This window comes from Prionailurus bengalensis, chromosome A2, assembly GCF_016509475.1.
Source record: "Prionailurus bengalensis isolate Pbe53 chromosome A2, Fcat_Pben_1.1_paternal_pri, whole genome shotgun sequence".
In the NCBI taxonomy this organism is placed as follows: domain Eukaryota; kingdom Metazoa; phylum Chordata; class Mammalia; order Carnivora; family Felidae; genus Prionailurus; species Prionailurus bengalensis.
Window position 1 is genome coordinate 93,220,450 of NC_057348.1, and position 17,313 is coordinate 93,237,762.

The following is a 17,313-nucleotide window of genomic DNA, read 5'->3' on the forward strand; positions in this document are numbered from 1 at the left end:
TGATTTCCCAAGGAGATAAACTAAATAAAGTTCTTATCATCAACTTACAATTTACTGTGTATTGCTCTTGTGATTATTTTCAATGGTGCGATCATTTTTATTTTATCTTTTACACCATCATACTCCATTCTTCTTAAATGGCAGTCATCCCATCAAGTTCTAAGATTAAGTTGCTTATTGGTCAGAGAGAAGTATTCATAGATACTAAATTAGTGTTACTTTCCCCATGAAATGTTCATGTGAAATCACTAGTTTAGTTCAAATAACACTGAAGAACTGTTTTGTTAGTATACTCTCTTGCTATAGTTTAAGTTCATCACAAATATTCTGAATGATCCATATTTGATTGTAGCTCACAGTTGAATTCTCTAGTGCTTATTTTAAAATTCTCTAGTGCTTATGTGTCATGCCAAAACCGGTAGTCTGATTTTCAAAATTTTCAAAATTCAAACCGGTAACACTGTTTTCCACAAATCATACTGGTTTTAAAAAGTTTGTGCTATACAGAGGTTGACTCAGAACATTTTACATGCTTTGGCTTTGCGTTTCTCAAAAAAACAAAACAAAAACAAAACACTTTTTCTTTATCTCATACCCAAATCACAGGTTATTTGTATGCAAAAATTGCAGAAATTTCATTTGTAATATTAACCCCTGATGACTCAGTAGAAGTTCTTTAATACCATGGTTTTTTAATCCAACATTGTGTTGCCTTTATAATATCTACAAACTAATTTGTAAACAACCTCATATTTTCAATCTTTTCACTTTGAAATATAGGGTTGCTGGAGAGGAGGTGGGTGGGGCAGATGGGCTAGATGGGTGATGGGCATTAAGAGGGGCACTTGTTGGGATGAGCGCTGGGTGTTATATGTAAGTGATGAATCACTAAATTCTACTCCTGAAACCAATACTACACTATATGTTAGCTAACTTGAATTTAAACTAAATTAAATTAAGCTTAATTTAATTTTAAAAATTTTAGTTTAAGTATAAAACAAAACATTTGGGCTTGATTTTACAGGTTTTAATTAGAAGAAGAAAACCATTTTTAGTTGGAATTTTCTATAATTAGCCAACTTATATTAATATAATAACTTCCTTATTCTCTTCATGTGCAAAATATATTATTAAAAAGAGGATGACCTTTGTTCTACCAAAGCTTAAAAAATGAAAGCAATATTGCTTTGCTCAATCACTTAAAAGCCAAGATCATTTGAAAAATTCAACAATGCTTAGACTCATTCTTAATTCTTTGTGGTTTGTGCAATAAATACAGAGAGATTTTTTTTTTCCAAAACTTTTTTAAGTGATTATTTTCTAGTTTCACTAGAAATAAAGTGTAAGATTCTATTTCTACCACAAGGCGTCAGTCCATGGTAATTTAATCTTCAAAGGGCTTTAATATTACCCGGTGGAAAGTCAATGAGTACAAAAAAAATACATATTAAAACAGGCACAGCCCTTAGTTGATTACAATCATGAAATTGCAGTTGAGAGTTTATCTTCCTTTGTTTTTCTAATCAGGTTAGCTCTGGGGATGTTGTGTACTAACTCCCCAAATGTTGCAATTCAGGTTTCAGACACGCTAACCCTGAGGCTGGTTCCAACTCAGAGTTAAATCCCCCGCACACATTCTCTTTCTCCATAACCCTCATTTTTTAAAAACACCCCAACACTTCTAAATAGTGACAGTAGCTTTAATTTCAGTTTGGAGTACCTGATTGGGTTAGGTATGGGAAGTTGGCTTTAATATATCAGAGGCTAGGAAGAGGAGTTAGCAAGGAGTTGAAGGGCTTATGACAGAGTTTGTGCAGTTTAGCGTACAAGATTTGCACAATTTAAAGGGCAAGTCACTCTCAGAGATTCACATTCGGATTCCTCAACTGTAAACAGCAGTCACTTCATTGAGTTGCTGCGAAGTTTTAAATGGACTAGCTAAGCTCTAAAGCAGTCCATGTCATAGTGTGATCTGAGAGTGCTCCAGCATCACCTGGGAACTTGTTAGAAATGCGGAAACTCGGGTCCCAGCCCAGACTTGCGGATCAGGAAACCCTGAGGGAGGCCCCAATCTGTGTGTTAGCAAGGCCTGCAGGTGATACGCATTAAAGTTTGAGCACCACTGCTCCAAAGAATTACACCAGTGTTCGTTACTTAGATTAACCAAAGTGGGAGGCCGAGGAGCAGACCTGAGGCAGGAGACAGGGCCATTTGAAAGAAAATTGGGAGCAGCCAGGTTGCAATGTGGGGATACCCTTGATTGGGTCTCTGGAACCTCCGAGGAATGCCACTCCAAGGAGCCGCGCGGACTCCAGGCACCTGCAGGTGGCGCTGGACGGGGCACTGACACGGAGGCGGGGTCTGCAGCCAGAGTGCAGGCTTTGGACTCCCAGGGCTTGGACGCCGCGTGGGGCTGGCACTTCTCCGCAGCAGTTGCGCCGCAACTTACCGTCCGGACGGTTGCGCCTAGAAGTGGGTGAGTCCCTAGAATCGTCCCAGCTCGCCGCTTGCTCCCCGTCTCCGGGTGCCCCTGGGAGGGCGGGCGCGGGCTCCCAGTCTCGGGAAGGTGTAGCGGGTTGCAAGCCTCCCAGCCCTGGGGCGGAGGCGCTCCGGGGCGAGTGTAGCTCAATTCTTCCCTTATGCGCGGCTCCAGGACGCGCTGCCCTCCTGCCTAGCTCTCCCCGGAGCACACTGCTCCGTTGTGGCCGGTCCAGGGGCTGGGAGCCAGGGACTCACGAGGAAGTCTTTTCGCTAGGGGCTTGGGGAGTATGATGGGTTATTAAGTTTGTCCTTCGGTTGGGTTCTGATGGCAAGTTTTCCAGCTTGGCAAAATCGCGGCGGGTTTGCATAGCATTGATGAATGGTACATAGTGCTTAAAATCGTGTGACTTGACTTCAAGTTTCCTAGTAACAGGAAGTTTTCATTTTAAGTTCTGGGAACATTAGTCCTACTCTTTCAGGATCTGGTTTGAGATTCAAGTTCTCTCCAAATAGTGGATCAAGGCTTCATATATGTCATGGGTCAAACCCACCAGAAGGGGTTTATAGACATAAACATTTACAAACACTTCAAATTTCTTTCCCTGTATTAAAAAAAAAAAAAAATCCCACAATATCCTGACATTGACTAAGATTTATTTAACACAGATATTAAGCAATGCTTTAAAAAAAAAGAAAGAAAGAAAGAAAGAAAAAAAACCAGCCCAGTGAAAAAAACATCTTCTCTTTACATAGTTAAATGTGGTGAAACAAGTATATGCTTGAAAGTTTAGAAGGTTTGGAAATGCAAAGCAATTCATATTGTATTCTAGTCATCCAGTTTCTTCATATTCTAAACTCTTTGACAAAAACATGAGTCAGTTGGGCTGTGTCAATATTTAGCAGGAACATCAGGTCAGCAGCCATCCTGGTACAGCAAAACAGAACAGTCGCATCAAAAATATGTTTTGCTTTTTAAATGGGACGAAAGTTAGAGAACTTTGGGTCAAATCTGGAGTTCCAAACATCTGAACACTATGTAGTTTCCTGGGGGTTTTTTTTTTCTTTCATGAAAAGATTTTACTGTAGAATTTAAATTATACATTTGGTTAATGTCTGATGGAAACCAACATATTTGATTTGACTGGTATTTTATTTTCTTGGTTTCTGGCACAAATCTAACTGTGGACCACAGAGCCAACAGGCTCCCTCACTGCCCTGGACTTTTCCTTGGCCTTGCTCTTCAGTATGGTCTTCCTACAGTGCAGATGAATGGGTGGATACTTCTCCAAGGCCACTTTGCCTTTTCACCCAGATTCTGTATGAAGTGGCCCTCACTCAGCAAATGCTGCCAACTTGCTTGACGCCCCAGGACCAGGTCTGCAAGAGAGCCCTCACCCTTTCCGTGCCACAATCTGTCTATAAAACTGCCTTCCTTTAGAATTCATTGCATTACCATGCGGTTAGTTGTTGAAATTTCTGCCCTCTCTCCTAGACTTTGAGGTTTTGAGAGCAGAGGCTCCATCTCATTTAACTTCACATTCCCACTGCCTAATATTATTGTTCACAATAGAATTAATGAGTTTATATTGAATAAGTGTAGATTTGTGTGTTAACATCTTTGCCATCCTACAATTCAGAGTTAAAACATCTAAACGTAGTGCATTATATTTTGTTTGATTACAGTAGATAAAACTTCTATTCTTATTCGTAGACACACACCCACCTCCCAGAGTACTCTATAATGTTGGTTAAATCACTAAATGATTTGGAATAATATTTATTAAGGAAATAACTGTGAGCTCCTCCAGAACAGACATAAAGTCTCATTTCTTTTTCCTCAGTGTCTATTATAAAGTTGAGTTCCATAAATATCTGATGATTGGCATATGCTTTACTCAGGAGTCTTTAAAATGCCAGCGATAGATACCCTATTGAAACTAAAGCAAAAAAGGAAAAGTATTGGCTTGTGTGACTGAAAAATTCATTATCTGGTCTCCGGAACTCTAAATACTTAAAATATATCACCAGGACTCTTCTGTGTCTTTCCCTATTTCTTGCTTGTACTTTCGTGTGTTGGCTTTCTCCTGTTCTGTTGAAGATATCTTCCTCCTTATGGCTTGTAGAAGAAAGCATAGAAGGCTTCAATCATCCCAACTTAAAAACATGTTAAAGACATCTCTTTATCTTCCACTTCCATATATAAATATCAGAGAGGGACTCTAATAATTCAACTATGGTTGTATGCCATCTGTAAGTCAATCAGTGCCATCAAGGGAACAGCGAACTGTGATTAGCCAGGACTGAGTCATATGCCAAAGGAGGGCCATTTCTCCAAATGGAGAAAATGTGGGCAGAACAAAACAAATATCCTCAGCATGAACACTGCAAATTTTCAAGATAGATAATATATGGAAAATGTTCTCAGAGCACTTCAACAAAGGCAAATGGTTGGCATTATATAAAGATGGCTCCTCTTTATTTTTTGAGAAAAGCAAACCTTTAAAAGTTGGAGAATGCGGGCGCCTGGGTGGCTCAGTCGGTTAAGCATGTGACTTCGGCTCAGGTCATGATCTCACAGTTCGTGAGTTTGAGCCCCACATCAGGCTCTGTGCTGACAGCCTAGAGCCTGGAGCCTGCTTCAAATTCTGTCTCCCTCTCTTCCTGCTCCTCCCCCGCTCATGCTCTGTCTCTCTCTCCTTCAAAAATAAATAAAAACATTAAAAGAAATTTTTTTTAATAAATAAAAGTTGGAGAATGTTTAAAGTATTTTAAGCTACTCCTGGAAACAACTTTGCACTTAATAAAGTATTATAGGTGGTCTAAAATTCAGGAACACTTGGAATGTTTCTGTCAGCCAAGTTGTTGTATATCTAATCTGTTTTTCTCATTGAAGTGCAAATTGGTGAGGTAGTCCTCAGAAATAAATTTAAAACTAATAAAAAACAGTGAATAATATTGTACTGTTTCTCTTCCTTAAAAAAAAAAAATAATAATAATAATGCCACCCCAAGCCTGAGGAGGACCTGTGAAGGGTGTTAAGAAAGAGATTCTTTTGTCAGGCAGGAAGTTTGGAGAATTAGCATGTCAATGATTGAACACGATTCAACAACCCCTGTGGAAATATACTAACAGTTCATGTCTTACCTACAAAAACCAACCTGTTACTCCAATGATAAAATGACACTCTGAACATACAGCTTTTGGTCCTTTATGCCACTATCAGGGTCCACCTTTCCAAAAGCATCTGTTCTGTTTACTGTCTGAACCTCAGAATACATTGTCCCCATAAAGTCATTTAATTATTTCAGATTCCAGTATCAACCCCAAAAGTCTATTCAACCCAACTTCCTAAAGGATAATCTTACATCAGCCAATTCCAACCTCTACTGATAGCATTGTGCCTCAAAAAAAAAAAAAAAAAAAAAAAAAAAGCATTCCTAATTCTATTTACCTTTGAGCAGAGTTGGCTTTCCTCGAAATGAGCACCAGGAGTCAACTTCTCCTAAAATAAAAGGTGACATCTGACTCTTTGAATTCCCTATAGACATGTTTGTCACTCATTGCACCAATAGTCAACAAAGAAAAGCAGTTACTGTTGACACAAGGGCACTAGTTTGAGATTCTTACAGATTATGTGAGGTTAAATAGTAAATCAGTCACTATCTGTATTTTAATTATACTTTCTAGGCCACTCTCGTCCTAATGTGAGTAAATTTTTCATATTGCCCTATCTATCCAACATTAGACTCAAAGAAGATAATTGTGTTTTCATAGGTGGCTGAAGCAATTCTATTTTACAGAATTAATGGAGAACAGACAAGACATTACAAACCAAGAACCTTGGACAATGAAACCTAGGAGAAATCTAGAAGAAGATGATTATTTGGTAATATAATAATAATAATTAATTAAAATCTAGAAACATGACTTTAATGCTGTCCTCCATCTCCTAGGGTTGTAAAAGTGATTTTCACCCTAGCTGCCTGATATCTTGATTCTGATTCCTGTCACTGATATTGTGATGGGTGAAGGTATAGCGTGGTATGTAAGAGAAAGTCTACCTTGATTGACTTGTCATGGACTTAGTTGAATAACCTCAAATAAGTCACTGAAAATCCTGGGTCTTGGTTTTTCAATAAAATGAGAGAGTTGGACTAGTTCATCTCCAAGGCCCTTCCAATTCCTTCTAACATACTATGGGTCTAAATTTGTAGAAAGAGTCACCAGTGCCCATATAACAGTAATTTTGTGAGCATGCATTTTTTTTTCCATAGGTATTATGGCAGCTTACCAAGAGATCATCAAGTTAATTGATGATTCACCATTTAAACAAATAAATTCCATTTTGGAATAAGAATCATTTGTCCCGCTTTTGTGCCACCTTACATTACTCGACTGAAAAAGTGTTGGAAATTTTTTGTTCCAAACCCTTTTCACCTTTCTAAATGGTATTGCCTGCAGTTGTTACAGAAATTATTTTACCTTAATTATTTTAATAGGAAAAATAGTATATATAATAATTATATTAGTGTTACTTATTTATATTATTTTTGTTAATTATTTTAATGGGAATAATAAGATAGTACTACCACACATTCTATAAAATAAGTGTGCATAAAATAAAATCATCTTCATTTTTCAAGTTAACCATCTTACCTGCTGTTCTATAAATCTTCATCATTAACCAGAAAATTGATCTCAGTCAACTGTACTTAGATTGTTTTAACATGCAGAGATGACAGAAGCTGTATCATGCTCAACTCCCTTCTAAATGGAGCACCTGGAAAAAGCATTGGATGTAACAGTGATTTATCACTGAAAGTAAAAGTGAAATGGCAAGAGGCTACTTTTAAACACTAAAAATGATAGAGAACTATGTGAATTAAGGTTATTCTGCATAAAATGAGGAAATGAACAAGATCATGACTAATATTTTGAGCACTAAAATTTTATGGTTCTACATATAGAGCTCTAAGAAATGAGAAATAACATACTGGGTGAAAAAGTAAATTTATTAATTAAAGCAATACAATATGAAACATTCTAAGTTCTTATTTAGAAGTGTTGTGTTGTTTTGTTTTGTTTTGTTTTGTTTTGTTTTGTTTTGTTTTGTTTTGTTTTGTTTTGTTTTACCTTGCTGGTGTATCAGTCAGTTGGGGAAATGACCAAATATTCAAAGCATTCTTCTTTTGAGTTGTTGACTGCTTAGAAATGCAACTGGGTAAAGAAGTATAACTTTATTAGGAAATAGATCATCCCTATGAGATTTAACTACTTATATAAACTTTGCACCTTCTGATAGAGTAGTTGACAATCACTAATTACACAAATGAGATATTTTAGAAATATAAAATCAAAGTATATCATCATGGAAATTAGATATTTTCATAATTGTAATGACTGTATTCTTCTTGATCCTTTGTACTTGACTTAATGAAGAATTCACTCTTTAATTCTTTGTGGAGAGTTGCCCAGTAACCAATAAAAATATTATAAGACAAATACAACTATCTATGTAACCTACAAGTATTATTTTTACCAAGGATTCCTGAAGTTTTTTTTAAGTTTTTCAATTTCAGTTTCCCACTTACATTATTCTATTCTTTGGTGCCCTCAAAATAGAAACACAATGGTGTGAGCTTTAATGGAGATATCTTCGGTCTTAAAGCACGTATCCTTCTGTCTTACAGAAAAATGAGTAACAGAAACTAATGGAGAACCCTAGAGGCATGTGGGTGGCTCAATAGGTTAAGAATCCAACTCTTGGTTTCGGCTTGGGTCATGACCTCACAGTTCGTGAGATCGAGCCCCGTGTTGGGTTCTATGCTGGCAGTGCAGAGCCTGCTTGGGATTCTCTCTCCCCCTCTCTGCCCTTCCCCACTTATGCTCGCTCGCTCTCTCTCTCTCTCTCTCGCTCTCTCTCTTTCAAAAAATAAATAAATAAAATTTTTTTTTAAATTTATAATGGAGAAACCTAACATAGCTAAGTCTACCTTTGATCAGTGCTACATAGGACTATGACATCTTCAGCTAACCAGTATCCAAAAGCAAGGTTCTGAATGTCCTTTTTTACTAATAAGCACAATGAGCAAAATAAGTAATTAGTTGAAAGGAAATCCCATTATTTTGTTTAATTTTTAAATGTTTATTTTCTTTCCATTGTAGAATAAGGACTCAGGCGAGACCAGCATGCTAAAAAGACCTGTGCCTTTGCACACGCACCAAACAACCCATTTTGATGAATTTGATTGCCCTGCGGAGCTTCAACACAAACAGGATCTCTTTCCAAAGTGGCGCTTGCCAATTAAAATTGCTGCTATCGTATCATCTCTGACTTTTCTTTACACTCTTCTGAGGGAAATAATTCACCCTTTTGTAACTTCCCATCAACATTATTTTTATAAAATTCCAATCCTGGTCATCAACAAAGTCTTGCCAATGGTTTCCATCACCCTCTTGGCACTGGTTTATTTGCCAGGTGTGATAGCAGCAGTTGTACAGCTTCATAATGGAACCAAATATAAGAAATTTCCACATTGGTTGGATAGATGGATGTTAACAAGAAAACAATTTGGGCTTCTCAGTTTCTTTTTTGCTGTACTGCATGCGATCTATAGTTTATCCTATCCAATGCGGCGATCCTACAGATACAAGTTGCTAAACTGGGCATATCAACAGGTAGGTGACAATATTGATAATATCACTAAACTAAAAAGTCTAAGTCATCTACAGATTAATTCTATCTTATTTTAATATCAATACCCCAAACCTGTCTTGAAATGCTGTGCTGGGAATGTAATCTGCATTTTTAAGTGTTTTAGTGTAACTCTTCATTGGGGCTTGTTATAAATAGTTTTACACTGAGGATTTTTTTTTTCAGTTGAAAATAGTAAACTACAATTTGAACAACATAAATACGTGTTTTGTTCATGGACAGGGCCACACAGCAACCTTCTGCCACCCTCATGAGATTACTTTGTAACTCTAATTGTTCTTCACCACACAAGCATGCACATTACAATTCTAAGCATCAAATAACTATTACGTAAATTAATAAAACAGATTATGTAAATGTTGCATTCAAGGAAAGAGACTGATGTCTCCTATGTCACTTCACTTAGAGGAATGCAAAAAAAAGTCACAGATTTGTGGAGGCTCCAAGTTAGTAGGCCCTCCCGTCATAGACGGAATGTAGAAAGAAGGAGGCTCATCTGCCAGAAACCAATGTTGTTTGCATGCCCTTCCTCTTTTTACCCTCTGGTAGGTCCAACAAAATAAAGAAGATGCCTGGATTGAGCATGATGTTTGGAGAATGGAAATTTATGTGTCTCTGGGAATTGTGGCACTCGCCATACTGGCTCTGTTAGCTGTGACATCTATTCCATCTGTGAGCGACTCTCTGACATGGAGAGAGTTTCACTATATCCAGGTAAATTATATATAAAAGAACTCTGGCCCCTCAGAGAGGCAAATCTTTTTGTGCTTATATCATCAAGTATATTGACTTTACACCATAAAAAAGTAACAGATGGTTTTCCAATAGCAAAAATCCCACACTTGTTCCAATCAATAACGTGCTCTCCAATCATTTTTCCCTGTTGCTTCTAAATAGAAGTGTTTTCTAGACATAAATAAAAAGGCATTACTCGAAGAAAAATATTCTAACATTTGAAACTTGTTAGACAATTTTCTATTCACCTACTAACTACAAAGGTGATATTTTAGGAATTTAATATCCACAGTTTTTAAGTTCCCCCAAAATGAAAATATTCTTTTGCCTGTCCCCTGATTTTATTTATGCCTTTTAAGTTACACAGCTTGGTACTATCCATAAAAAAGCATCCCTCCTTGAAATATGTAGTTTTATCTACCGAAGATATTCTAATATCTAATTTTAAAGGCTGCTTTTTCCAACTTCCATTTCATGTAGCTCTCTCACTGGAAGTTTCTGTATTCTTGTAATTCAAAACTGTCTCAGATTTACTGAGGTTAATCTGCTAGTGGTAGATTACACCCTAAGAAGAGCAATGTGCCAGAATTCACAGGGGGGATTCATGTCTGACCAGAGTCAAAGGACTACATTTAATTTAGTCACAGGCATTGCCAAGATTTTTTAAAGTATATTGCTTTAGCTTTTATGGGTGGGCATTTTTGGAAATTCCCACAAAGTCAGACATTCCCCACTATCTCTTCTACAGGTCTATACATATACTTCTACAGACACTTTATCAGGACATCTGATGAGGTTGGAAAATATGTCTCCATCTGAATTTTTCCAGTGGAGCTTAGAAATGGCACCACATTTTCCAAGCACAGTGTTTGCTGATTTTGTAGGCTCAGCATGATAGGCATTAGAGTTCTCCATTCCTCATTAAATAACTTTCTTCTTACATTTGCTCTGCCTGTCACACATATGCTGAGCATCGCTTCTCAGATTTTATTAGGAATTCACACACTGCATCTTGACATTCCAGCCCATTCCCACTATGTACACAATACCTAACCCATAATAAGAATACAGTACATACTTGGTTAACTTGATCTTCAACCAATCACATGTATTTTTCAATTAATAACCTAGAAACTTTTCATTTACAATTCAAGAACTAGTTACTGCATGATTTACCTTGGAGATTTATATTTGAAAATATAAACTTAGCTATTTGATTGTATTCGTTGGGGCTTAAGAGTGCTTACTGCTGAATAATTGTGAGTTGGATTCATTCTGGCAGGCTAATGACCATTTCCAGTAAAATGAATTGAAGTCAAAACTTATCTGGAAAAGCTATTGTCAGAATGCCATAAAATTACGTAGGTGAACAACTGTTTTTAAGCAACTTTTTCTGGATAGTGCCGGGTATCCCAGTGCAAGTTGAAAATTTTCTTCACATCTTCACGTCTCTATGTGTTGTTCAAACAGTGGAAATAATTGTTGGTGTTTTTCTACTTTATCAGGATGTTTGATTTTTAACATGGGCCAAGTTTATTCACTTTAGTATCCATGTACCAAAATCAGAGTCACTTACTTTAGTTGCTTTCATAATTGGTAAAGATCACTAATACCAAATTGATTTTTGCACTAATCTTCAGTCAACCCATTAATATTTACTGAGCACCCAAAATGCACAAATCATTGTGTTGACTCTGCAGGGACCCTGTGATGAGTAAGAGTCCCTGATCTTAGATGTCTCTTGATAGAATGAAGGCAAATGCTCAAGAGACAAAGCGCCATCAAATAAATGTCATAAGACAAATGAAAAAAATGTGGAGAAAAGGAAGACAGTGTTATTGATTGGCTGAGACTGAGAGGAGATTGATTGTGGATTCTCTTAAATAACCTGGGGGCAAAGACATTACCCAAAGTAAGGCGGGGATATGTGAAAAGAATGGAAAGATGTGAGTGGACATTATTGACAAATATGATAGGGAAATAAACACAGGTGAATGAAAGAATTGCCAAGCAGCAGAATATATCCAGAAAAGTTCAGAAAAAATAAACTCTTACTGAACCAATCCCACCAACATAATCTTTTTTTTTCTTTTGCAGAGCAAGCTAGGAATTGTTTGCCTTCTGCTGGGCACTATACATGCATTGATTTTCGCCTGGAATAAATGGGTAGATATAAAACAATTTATATGGTATACACCTCCAACTTTTATGATCGCTGTTTTCCTTCCAATTGTTGTCCTGATTTGTAAAGCCATACTATTCCTGCCATGCTTGAGGAAGAAGATACTAAAGATTAGACATGGTTGGGAAGATGTCACCAAAATTAATAAAACCAAGATGTCTTCCCAGTTGTAGAACTACTGTTTACAAACATTTTTGTTTGATACTGATGTATTTTACCATAAACATTTCAAATTTGTATTTGTTTAATAAAATGACCACTTGAGGGTCTTCATGTATCTCTTTGGTTATGAGTCATGAGTTTGAAATATCTGTAGTTCTTTGTAGTTTGATTCAAAGCAATAAATAAAATAATCTTCAGCACATTCTCTATGTTCAGTAGAACTAACCATAATAAAACAATCGCATCTGATTTGTCAGAATGTAGAGCATATTTATAAATAACAAAAGGCCATGAAGTACAAGTCCTTACTACTCACTAAAAGATATCATGAGCCATTAAAAAATGTATTATCTGAATCTACCATGCAAGTATATCTAGTATTTATGATTGTTATTAAAGAAGTTTCATTTTCCTGTAGTGCCTGGGTGGCTCATCAGTTAAGTATGTGACTCTTGAATGCAGTTCAGGTCATGATCCCAGGATCATGGAATCAAGTCCCATGTGGGGCTCCGCACTGAACATGGAACCTGCTTGAGACACTCTCTCTCTCTCTCTCTCTCTCTCTCTCTCTCTCTCTCTCTCCCCCCCCTTTCCCACCCCACTCATGTGCATGCTTTCTCTCTCCTCTTTCTCTCAAAAGTAAAAAAAAAATTCAAAAAGAAGTTCCTTTTCCTGTAACTGGGTGTTATTCATGAAACAACAAACACAAAAAAACACAGATTCTGTCTATACAAGTTAGGAAACAGAATAATATCAGATATATGTCCAGGCAAAATAAAGCTCAGGCTCTCCAGGAGAAAAAGTAAATTCACTCTTCTCTATATGAGTTACGTAGAACTCAGTTGAACATAATACACTGGTAAAACCTTGAACCTGTTCCTCAGAGAGCTGTAGACATCTGCTGTCAGGACTCTGCAACCCAATTGACTGTACTTCACAGGTTTTTTATAATTAGCAAAACTAACCACCAACCATATCTTTTATGTAGATAAACGATTTGTTATGATTAAAAACAACAGAACTAATGCTAAAGATACAAATTAGGAAAATAGTACATTCACTGAGTGTTCATTTAAAAAAAAAATTATTCTGTTACAAAGGACTATTCTGTATTATTACATGGGGACCAAGGAGGCTTCTGGAGTATAAATTTGAGTTCTATGCACTATTGAGATTCAGACTTACAGAAACAGATCTATGTCTGCAGATAGTGAAGAAGAGTTCAGAGTGGCACAATTGGAAACAGCAGAAAGTAGTGCCCTTGAGAAATAATTCACCATTAGAGAAGAAGGAATTTAGGGCTCTAGAATTGCAAAGCAGATCCTTCAGGGGGATATAACAATGGTTCACTTAACTAAGCATATGATACATGTCATACCCTTACCAAGCAGCCCTGGGATGCATCAATCAAGTGCTTGCCCTCTCAACTGCATTTCGTGATGGCATAGTGGCAGCATCTCCAGGACTGAGAGGAAGAACTTGAGCTCCAGCCTTCTGGCAACAAGACATCATGGTGGCTGCAGCTTAGGAAACAATCCACAATATTACAAAGATAGTAATTTTTTTAAATGAAGATTGTTACTGAGAGGATAGATAGGAGAGTTAATGACACATGATAGGAAGACAGAATTTGCAGGAATTCATTACCAATAGAATATGAGGAGTGAGGGAGGAGAAGGTATTTAGAATGGGAATTCTAGGATTTGGTTAGCATGGATGACTTAAAGAATGGGGCCATGGTATTATTTACAATAGCCAAGGTGTAGAAGCAACCCAAGTGTCCATCCACAGATGATAAAGATGTGGCATACATATATACAAGGACATATTACTCAGCCATAAAAAAGAATGAAATCTTGCCACTTAAAACAATTTGCAGTGGATGCAATCTGGAGGGTATACTGCTAAGTGAAATAAGTCAAAGAGAAATACCATATTATTTCACTCACATGTGGAAACTAAGAAAGCAAACGAACAAAGAAAAAGAGTCAGACATAAAAACAGACTCTTAAATATGGAGAACAAACGTGGTTGCCAAAGGGGAGTTGGGGGAGGGTTGGGTGAAATAGGTGAAGGGAATTAAGTGTACACTTAGCGTGATGAGCCCTGAGTAATGTATAGAATTGTTGAATCACTATACTATACACCTGAAACTAACATAACACTGTATGTTATACTGGAATTTTAAAAATAAGTATAAATGAATGAATGGATGGATGGATGATGCCATGAAACAGAACAGGGAATTCTACAAGAGAAGATTTTTAAAACAAAACAAAAACTGTGAGTGTGTTCCGTATGTTGTATGCTGTTTACAATCATCTCCGTTGCCAAGGCATGCGGTGTGGTGTTTTAGTTTCAGCATATACACACGTAACTATGAAAGGCATACCGTTTTGGACAATGGGGGAGGGGGGAAATGAAGGTATTTCCCTGTTCCTTTAATAAGCTGATTTTCTTTTTTGAAACTTCTGATACAATTAATATGGTTGTGGAGCATAGTCATACAGGGTCTCGCCAAAGCACAAAGAACAGTACCTAGAAAAGCTGCAGGCCAGGAGCCCAAAGTCTTTCTCCTCACAGCTCTCCTTTCTACTTAAAATGGAGTCTACCTAGGATTTATTTTCTTTTTTTTTTTTTCTTTTTTTTTTTTTATTTAAAAAAATTTTTTTTTCAACGTTTATTTATTTTTGGGACAGAGAGAGACAGAGCATGAACGGGGGAGGGGCAGAGAGAGAGGGAGACACAGAATCGGAAACAGGCTCCAGGCTCTGAGCCATCAGCCCAGAGCCCGACGCGGGGCTCGAACTCACGGACCGCGAGATCGTGACCTGGCTGAAGTCGGACGCTTAACCGACTGCGCCACCCAGGCGCCCCTAGGATTTATTTTCTGTAAGCACTTGTTCTTTAGGAATTTTACAGTCTTTCATTTAAAAAAAAAAACTGTCAAAATGATGCCTTTTTATTATTTTAATAATAAATTCATTTAATGCTGTTTTAAGACAATACAAAAGAAATTTATGATTCTGATCTGATTTTCAGACCATAGACCACATGTCTGAGGAAGCCTGTAAAGAATTATGGCCTATTAAGCACAGGATCTCTAAAATTAAACATATAAATTAATAACAAAAATATGTGATTTTCATTGGTAACATTAACTCTGGAATTGTCTTCCAAGAAAATGAACACGTTTTAGTAGCTCCTTTTTCTAAAACTGGTCTTCAAAGCACAAGTGTTAGAAATTTTCCAGTTTGGACTTAATGTTAAATTTTACTCGGTTAATTAGAAGTCCTCTTTCTTCATGCCAATTTTTCCAGGTGTTTTCAAGATGCCCTTTGAAGAGGTAATAAATTATTTGATCCATTTGTGGAAAATAATCCTGTGCTTGAGTAAATTAATGAATCACTGATTTGTGACCATTACACATGACCTGAGGCTGAAGTTCAGTCCCTTCTCAGCTAATTCTACTTCTTCAGCTGGTCAGGGGGTCCTCACGTTTATTGTTAGTGAATATGTGACATTCCCAGAACTATTAATGGATGCCCACTTTAACTGTGCCAAGAACAAGTTGCCAGTTCATGCAGCTGTAAAGTTATTGACCTGGAAGAGACCAATGAGATCACCTGAGCTGCTAATCCCTTGCCCGGAGGCATGACCTCACTGAAATGAGGCTCCCTCAGCAAAATGTTTGTATTTCTGGACAATACTAAAGAGAGAGAAAAAGGAAAAGAAAACACAAGTGCCGGTATTGTAATGTGAGGAAGCTGCTGATCTTCCAGAACCCATACTCCCCTGCACATCAGCCATATCAGGGAGTGGCTGGTTGGACAAGATCTGAGAGTCAGAGAAACAGGAAGCTAAGCTCAGGGATTACTGATCCCTTGGCCCATGACCTGGGAAATGATTTCAGACCTCCCCTGTCTTGTAACTTGAAGCTATTACCACAAAAGATAAATATAAATGGACTTACACCGTGGAATTATACAGTGTAAGAGTTGGAAGAGTAGGTTCTATTTTCATTTTGTTAATACAACCTTTTTAAGCAAAATCCCTAACAAAAGCCCAGCGTGTAATAGAGGTCAGTGTTGGAGTGGGCTTGTAGAACCAGAAGCCGTGCCTTGTTACTTCTTCCAACCTGTTCCCAAGCCCCTGTGACAACTCGGGCTGCAGGCGCACAGTTTGAAAACCACTTCTTTTAACACAGAAGAGGAAACTAATCTTTTTGTCAAAGATGACTTATTCGCAAACACAGAAACCTACTCAAAGTCTCTCAGGTAACGGAGGGAAATCTTGATAACATAAAGGGGGCACTGAGGGGCACCTGGGTGGCTCAGTCAGTGAAGCCTCTGACTTCAGTTCATGAGTTTGAGCCCTGCATGGGGCTCTGCACTGACAATGCAGAGCCTGCTTGGGATTCTCTCTCTCTCTCTCTCTCTCTCTCTCTCTCTCTCTCTCTCTCCCTCTCTCTCTCTGCCCTATCTCCCCCACAAAAAATAAACTTAAAAAAATAAATAAAAGGGAAACGCTGAAAGAACCCGCAGGTAAAGGGAATGATTTATCCTTCCAGGCCCTAGGGCTGGATCCCACAAGACAGGATCTAAGTGCATATGCTTGTTCTATCTCTGCAGACAGATGTAACCATGATGTGAAGTTCAAAATGGGTTCTTCCCCTTTTCTCAAGTTTGGCAACTAGGCCCACAGCTGAGAACCAAAAGCGCTAAGTAGTCCTCCTTCTAATTTCAGAGAACAAGCAGCTGTGGGTCAGATGGGGTTTGCCGAGAGGTGCTTTTCAGCAGAACCAACACTAAAACGTCTCAACACTTCACTACCAATACCTGTAAGAGGACAGAGGGAGGGGCGAAGGCCTCCTTTGGTCTGGAAGGTGTAGGTTTATAAAAAGAAACTATGCAGACGTCTTACCTCACTTTACCTGAGTACAGATTAAACTCTTCACCTACTCTTCATCCTCACTCCAGACGGGCTTGTCTGGAAAACACATACAACTACCACACTGACAAGCTTTGCTTTAAATTGA

The 17,313-nt window shown here is 37.7% G+C and overlaps 1 protein-coding gene and 1 long non-coding RNA gene across 4 annotated transcripts; one reads left to right on the forward strand and one right to left on the reverse strand.

The window, feature by feature from the left end:
• Window positions 1-2,190: 2,190 nt before the first annotated feature.
• Window positions 2,191-12,477, forward strand: STEAP1 (STEAP family member 1). Of its 3 annotated transcripts, none has more exons than XM_043588798.1 (5): window positions 2,191-2,476; window positions 6,256-6,367; window positions 8,647-9,159; window positions 9,746-9,910; window positions 12,029-12,477. In XM_043588798.1, the coding sequence occupies exons 2-5, from the start codon at window positions 6,287-6,289 to the stop codon at window positions 12,284-12,286; spliced, it is 1,017 nt and encodes a 338-aa protein (XP_043444733.1). In that variant the 5' UTR covers window positions 2,191-2,476; window positions 6,256-6,286; the 3' UTR covers window positions 12,287-12,477. The 3 variants fall into 3 exon arrangements, with proteins under 3 accessions (XP_043444733.1, XP_043444730.1, XP_043444732.1); XM_043588795.1 differs by having other exon boundaries at window positions 2,352-2,476; window positions 6,282-6,367; XM_043588797.1 differs by lacking the exon at window positions 6,256-6,367 and having other exon boundaries at window positions 2,387-2,476.
• On the reverse strand, window positions 3,208-7,257 carry LOC122487851. Its single transcript, XR_006298487.1, has 3 exons — window positions 7,138-7,257; window positions 5,933-5,983; window positions 3,208-4,590 (listed from the first exon to the last, which is right to left on the reverse strand). It is a non-coding gene; the product is annotated as an uncharacterized LOC122487851 (long non-coding RNA).
• Window positions 12,478-17,313: the final 4,836 nt, after the last annotated feature.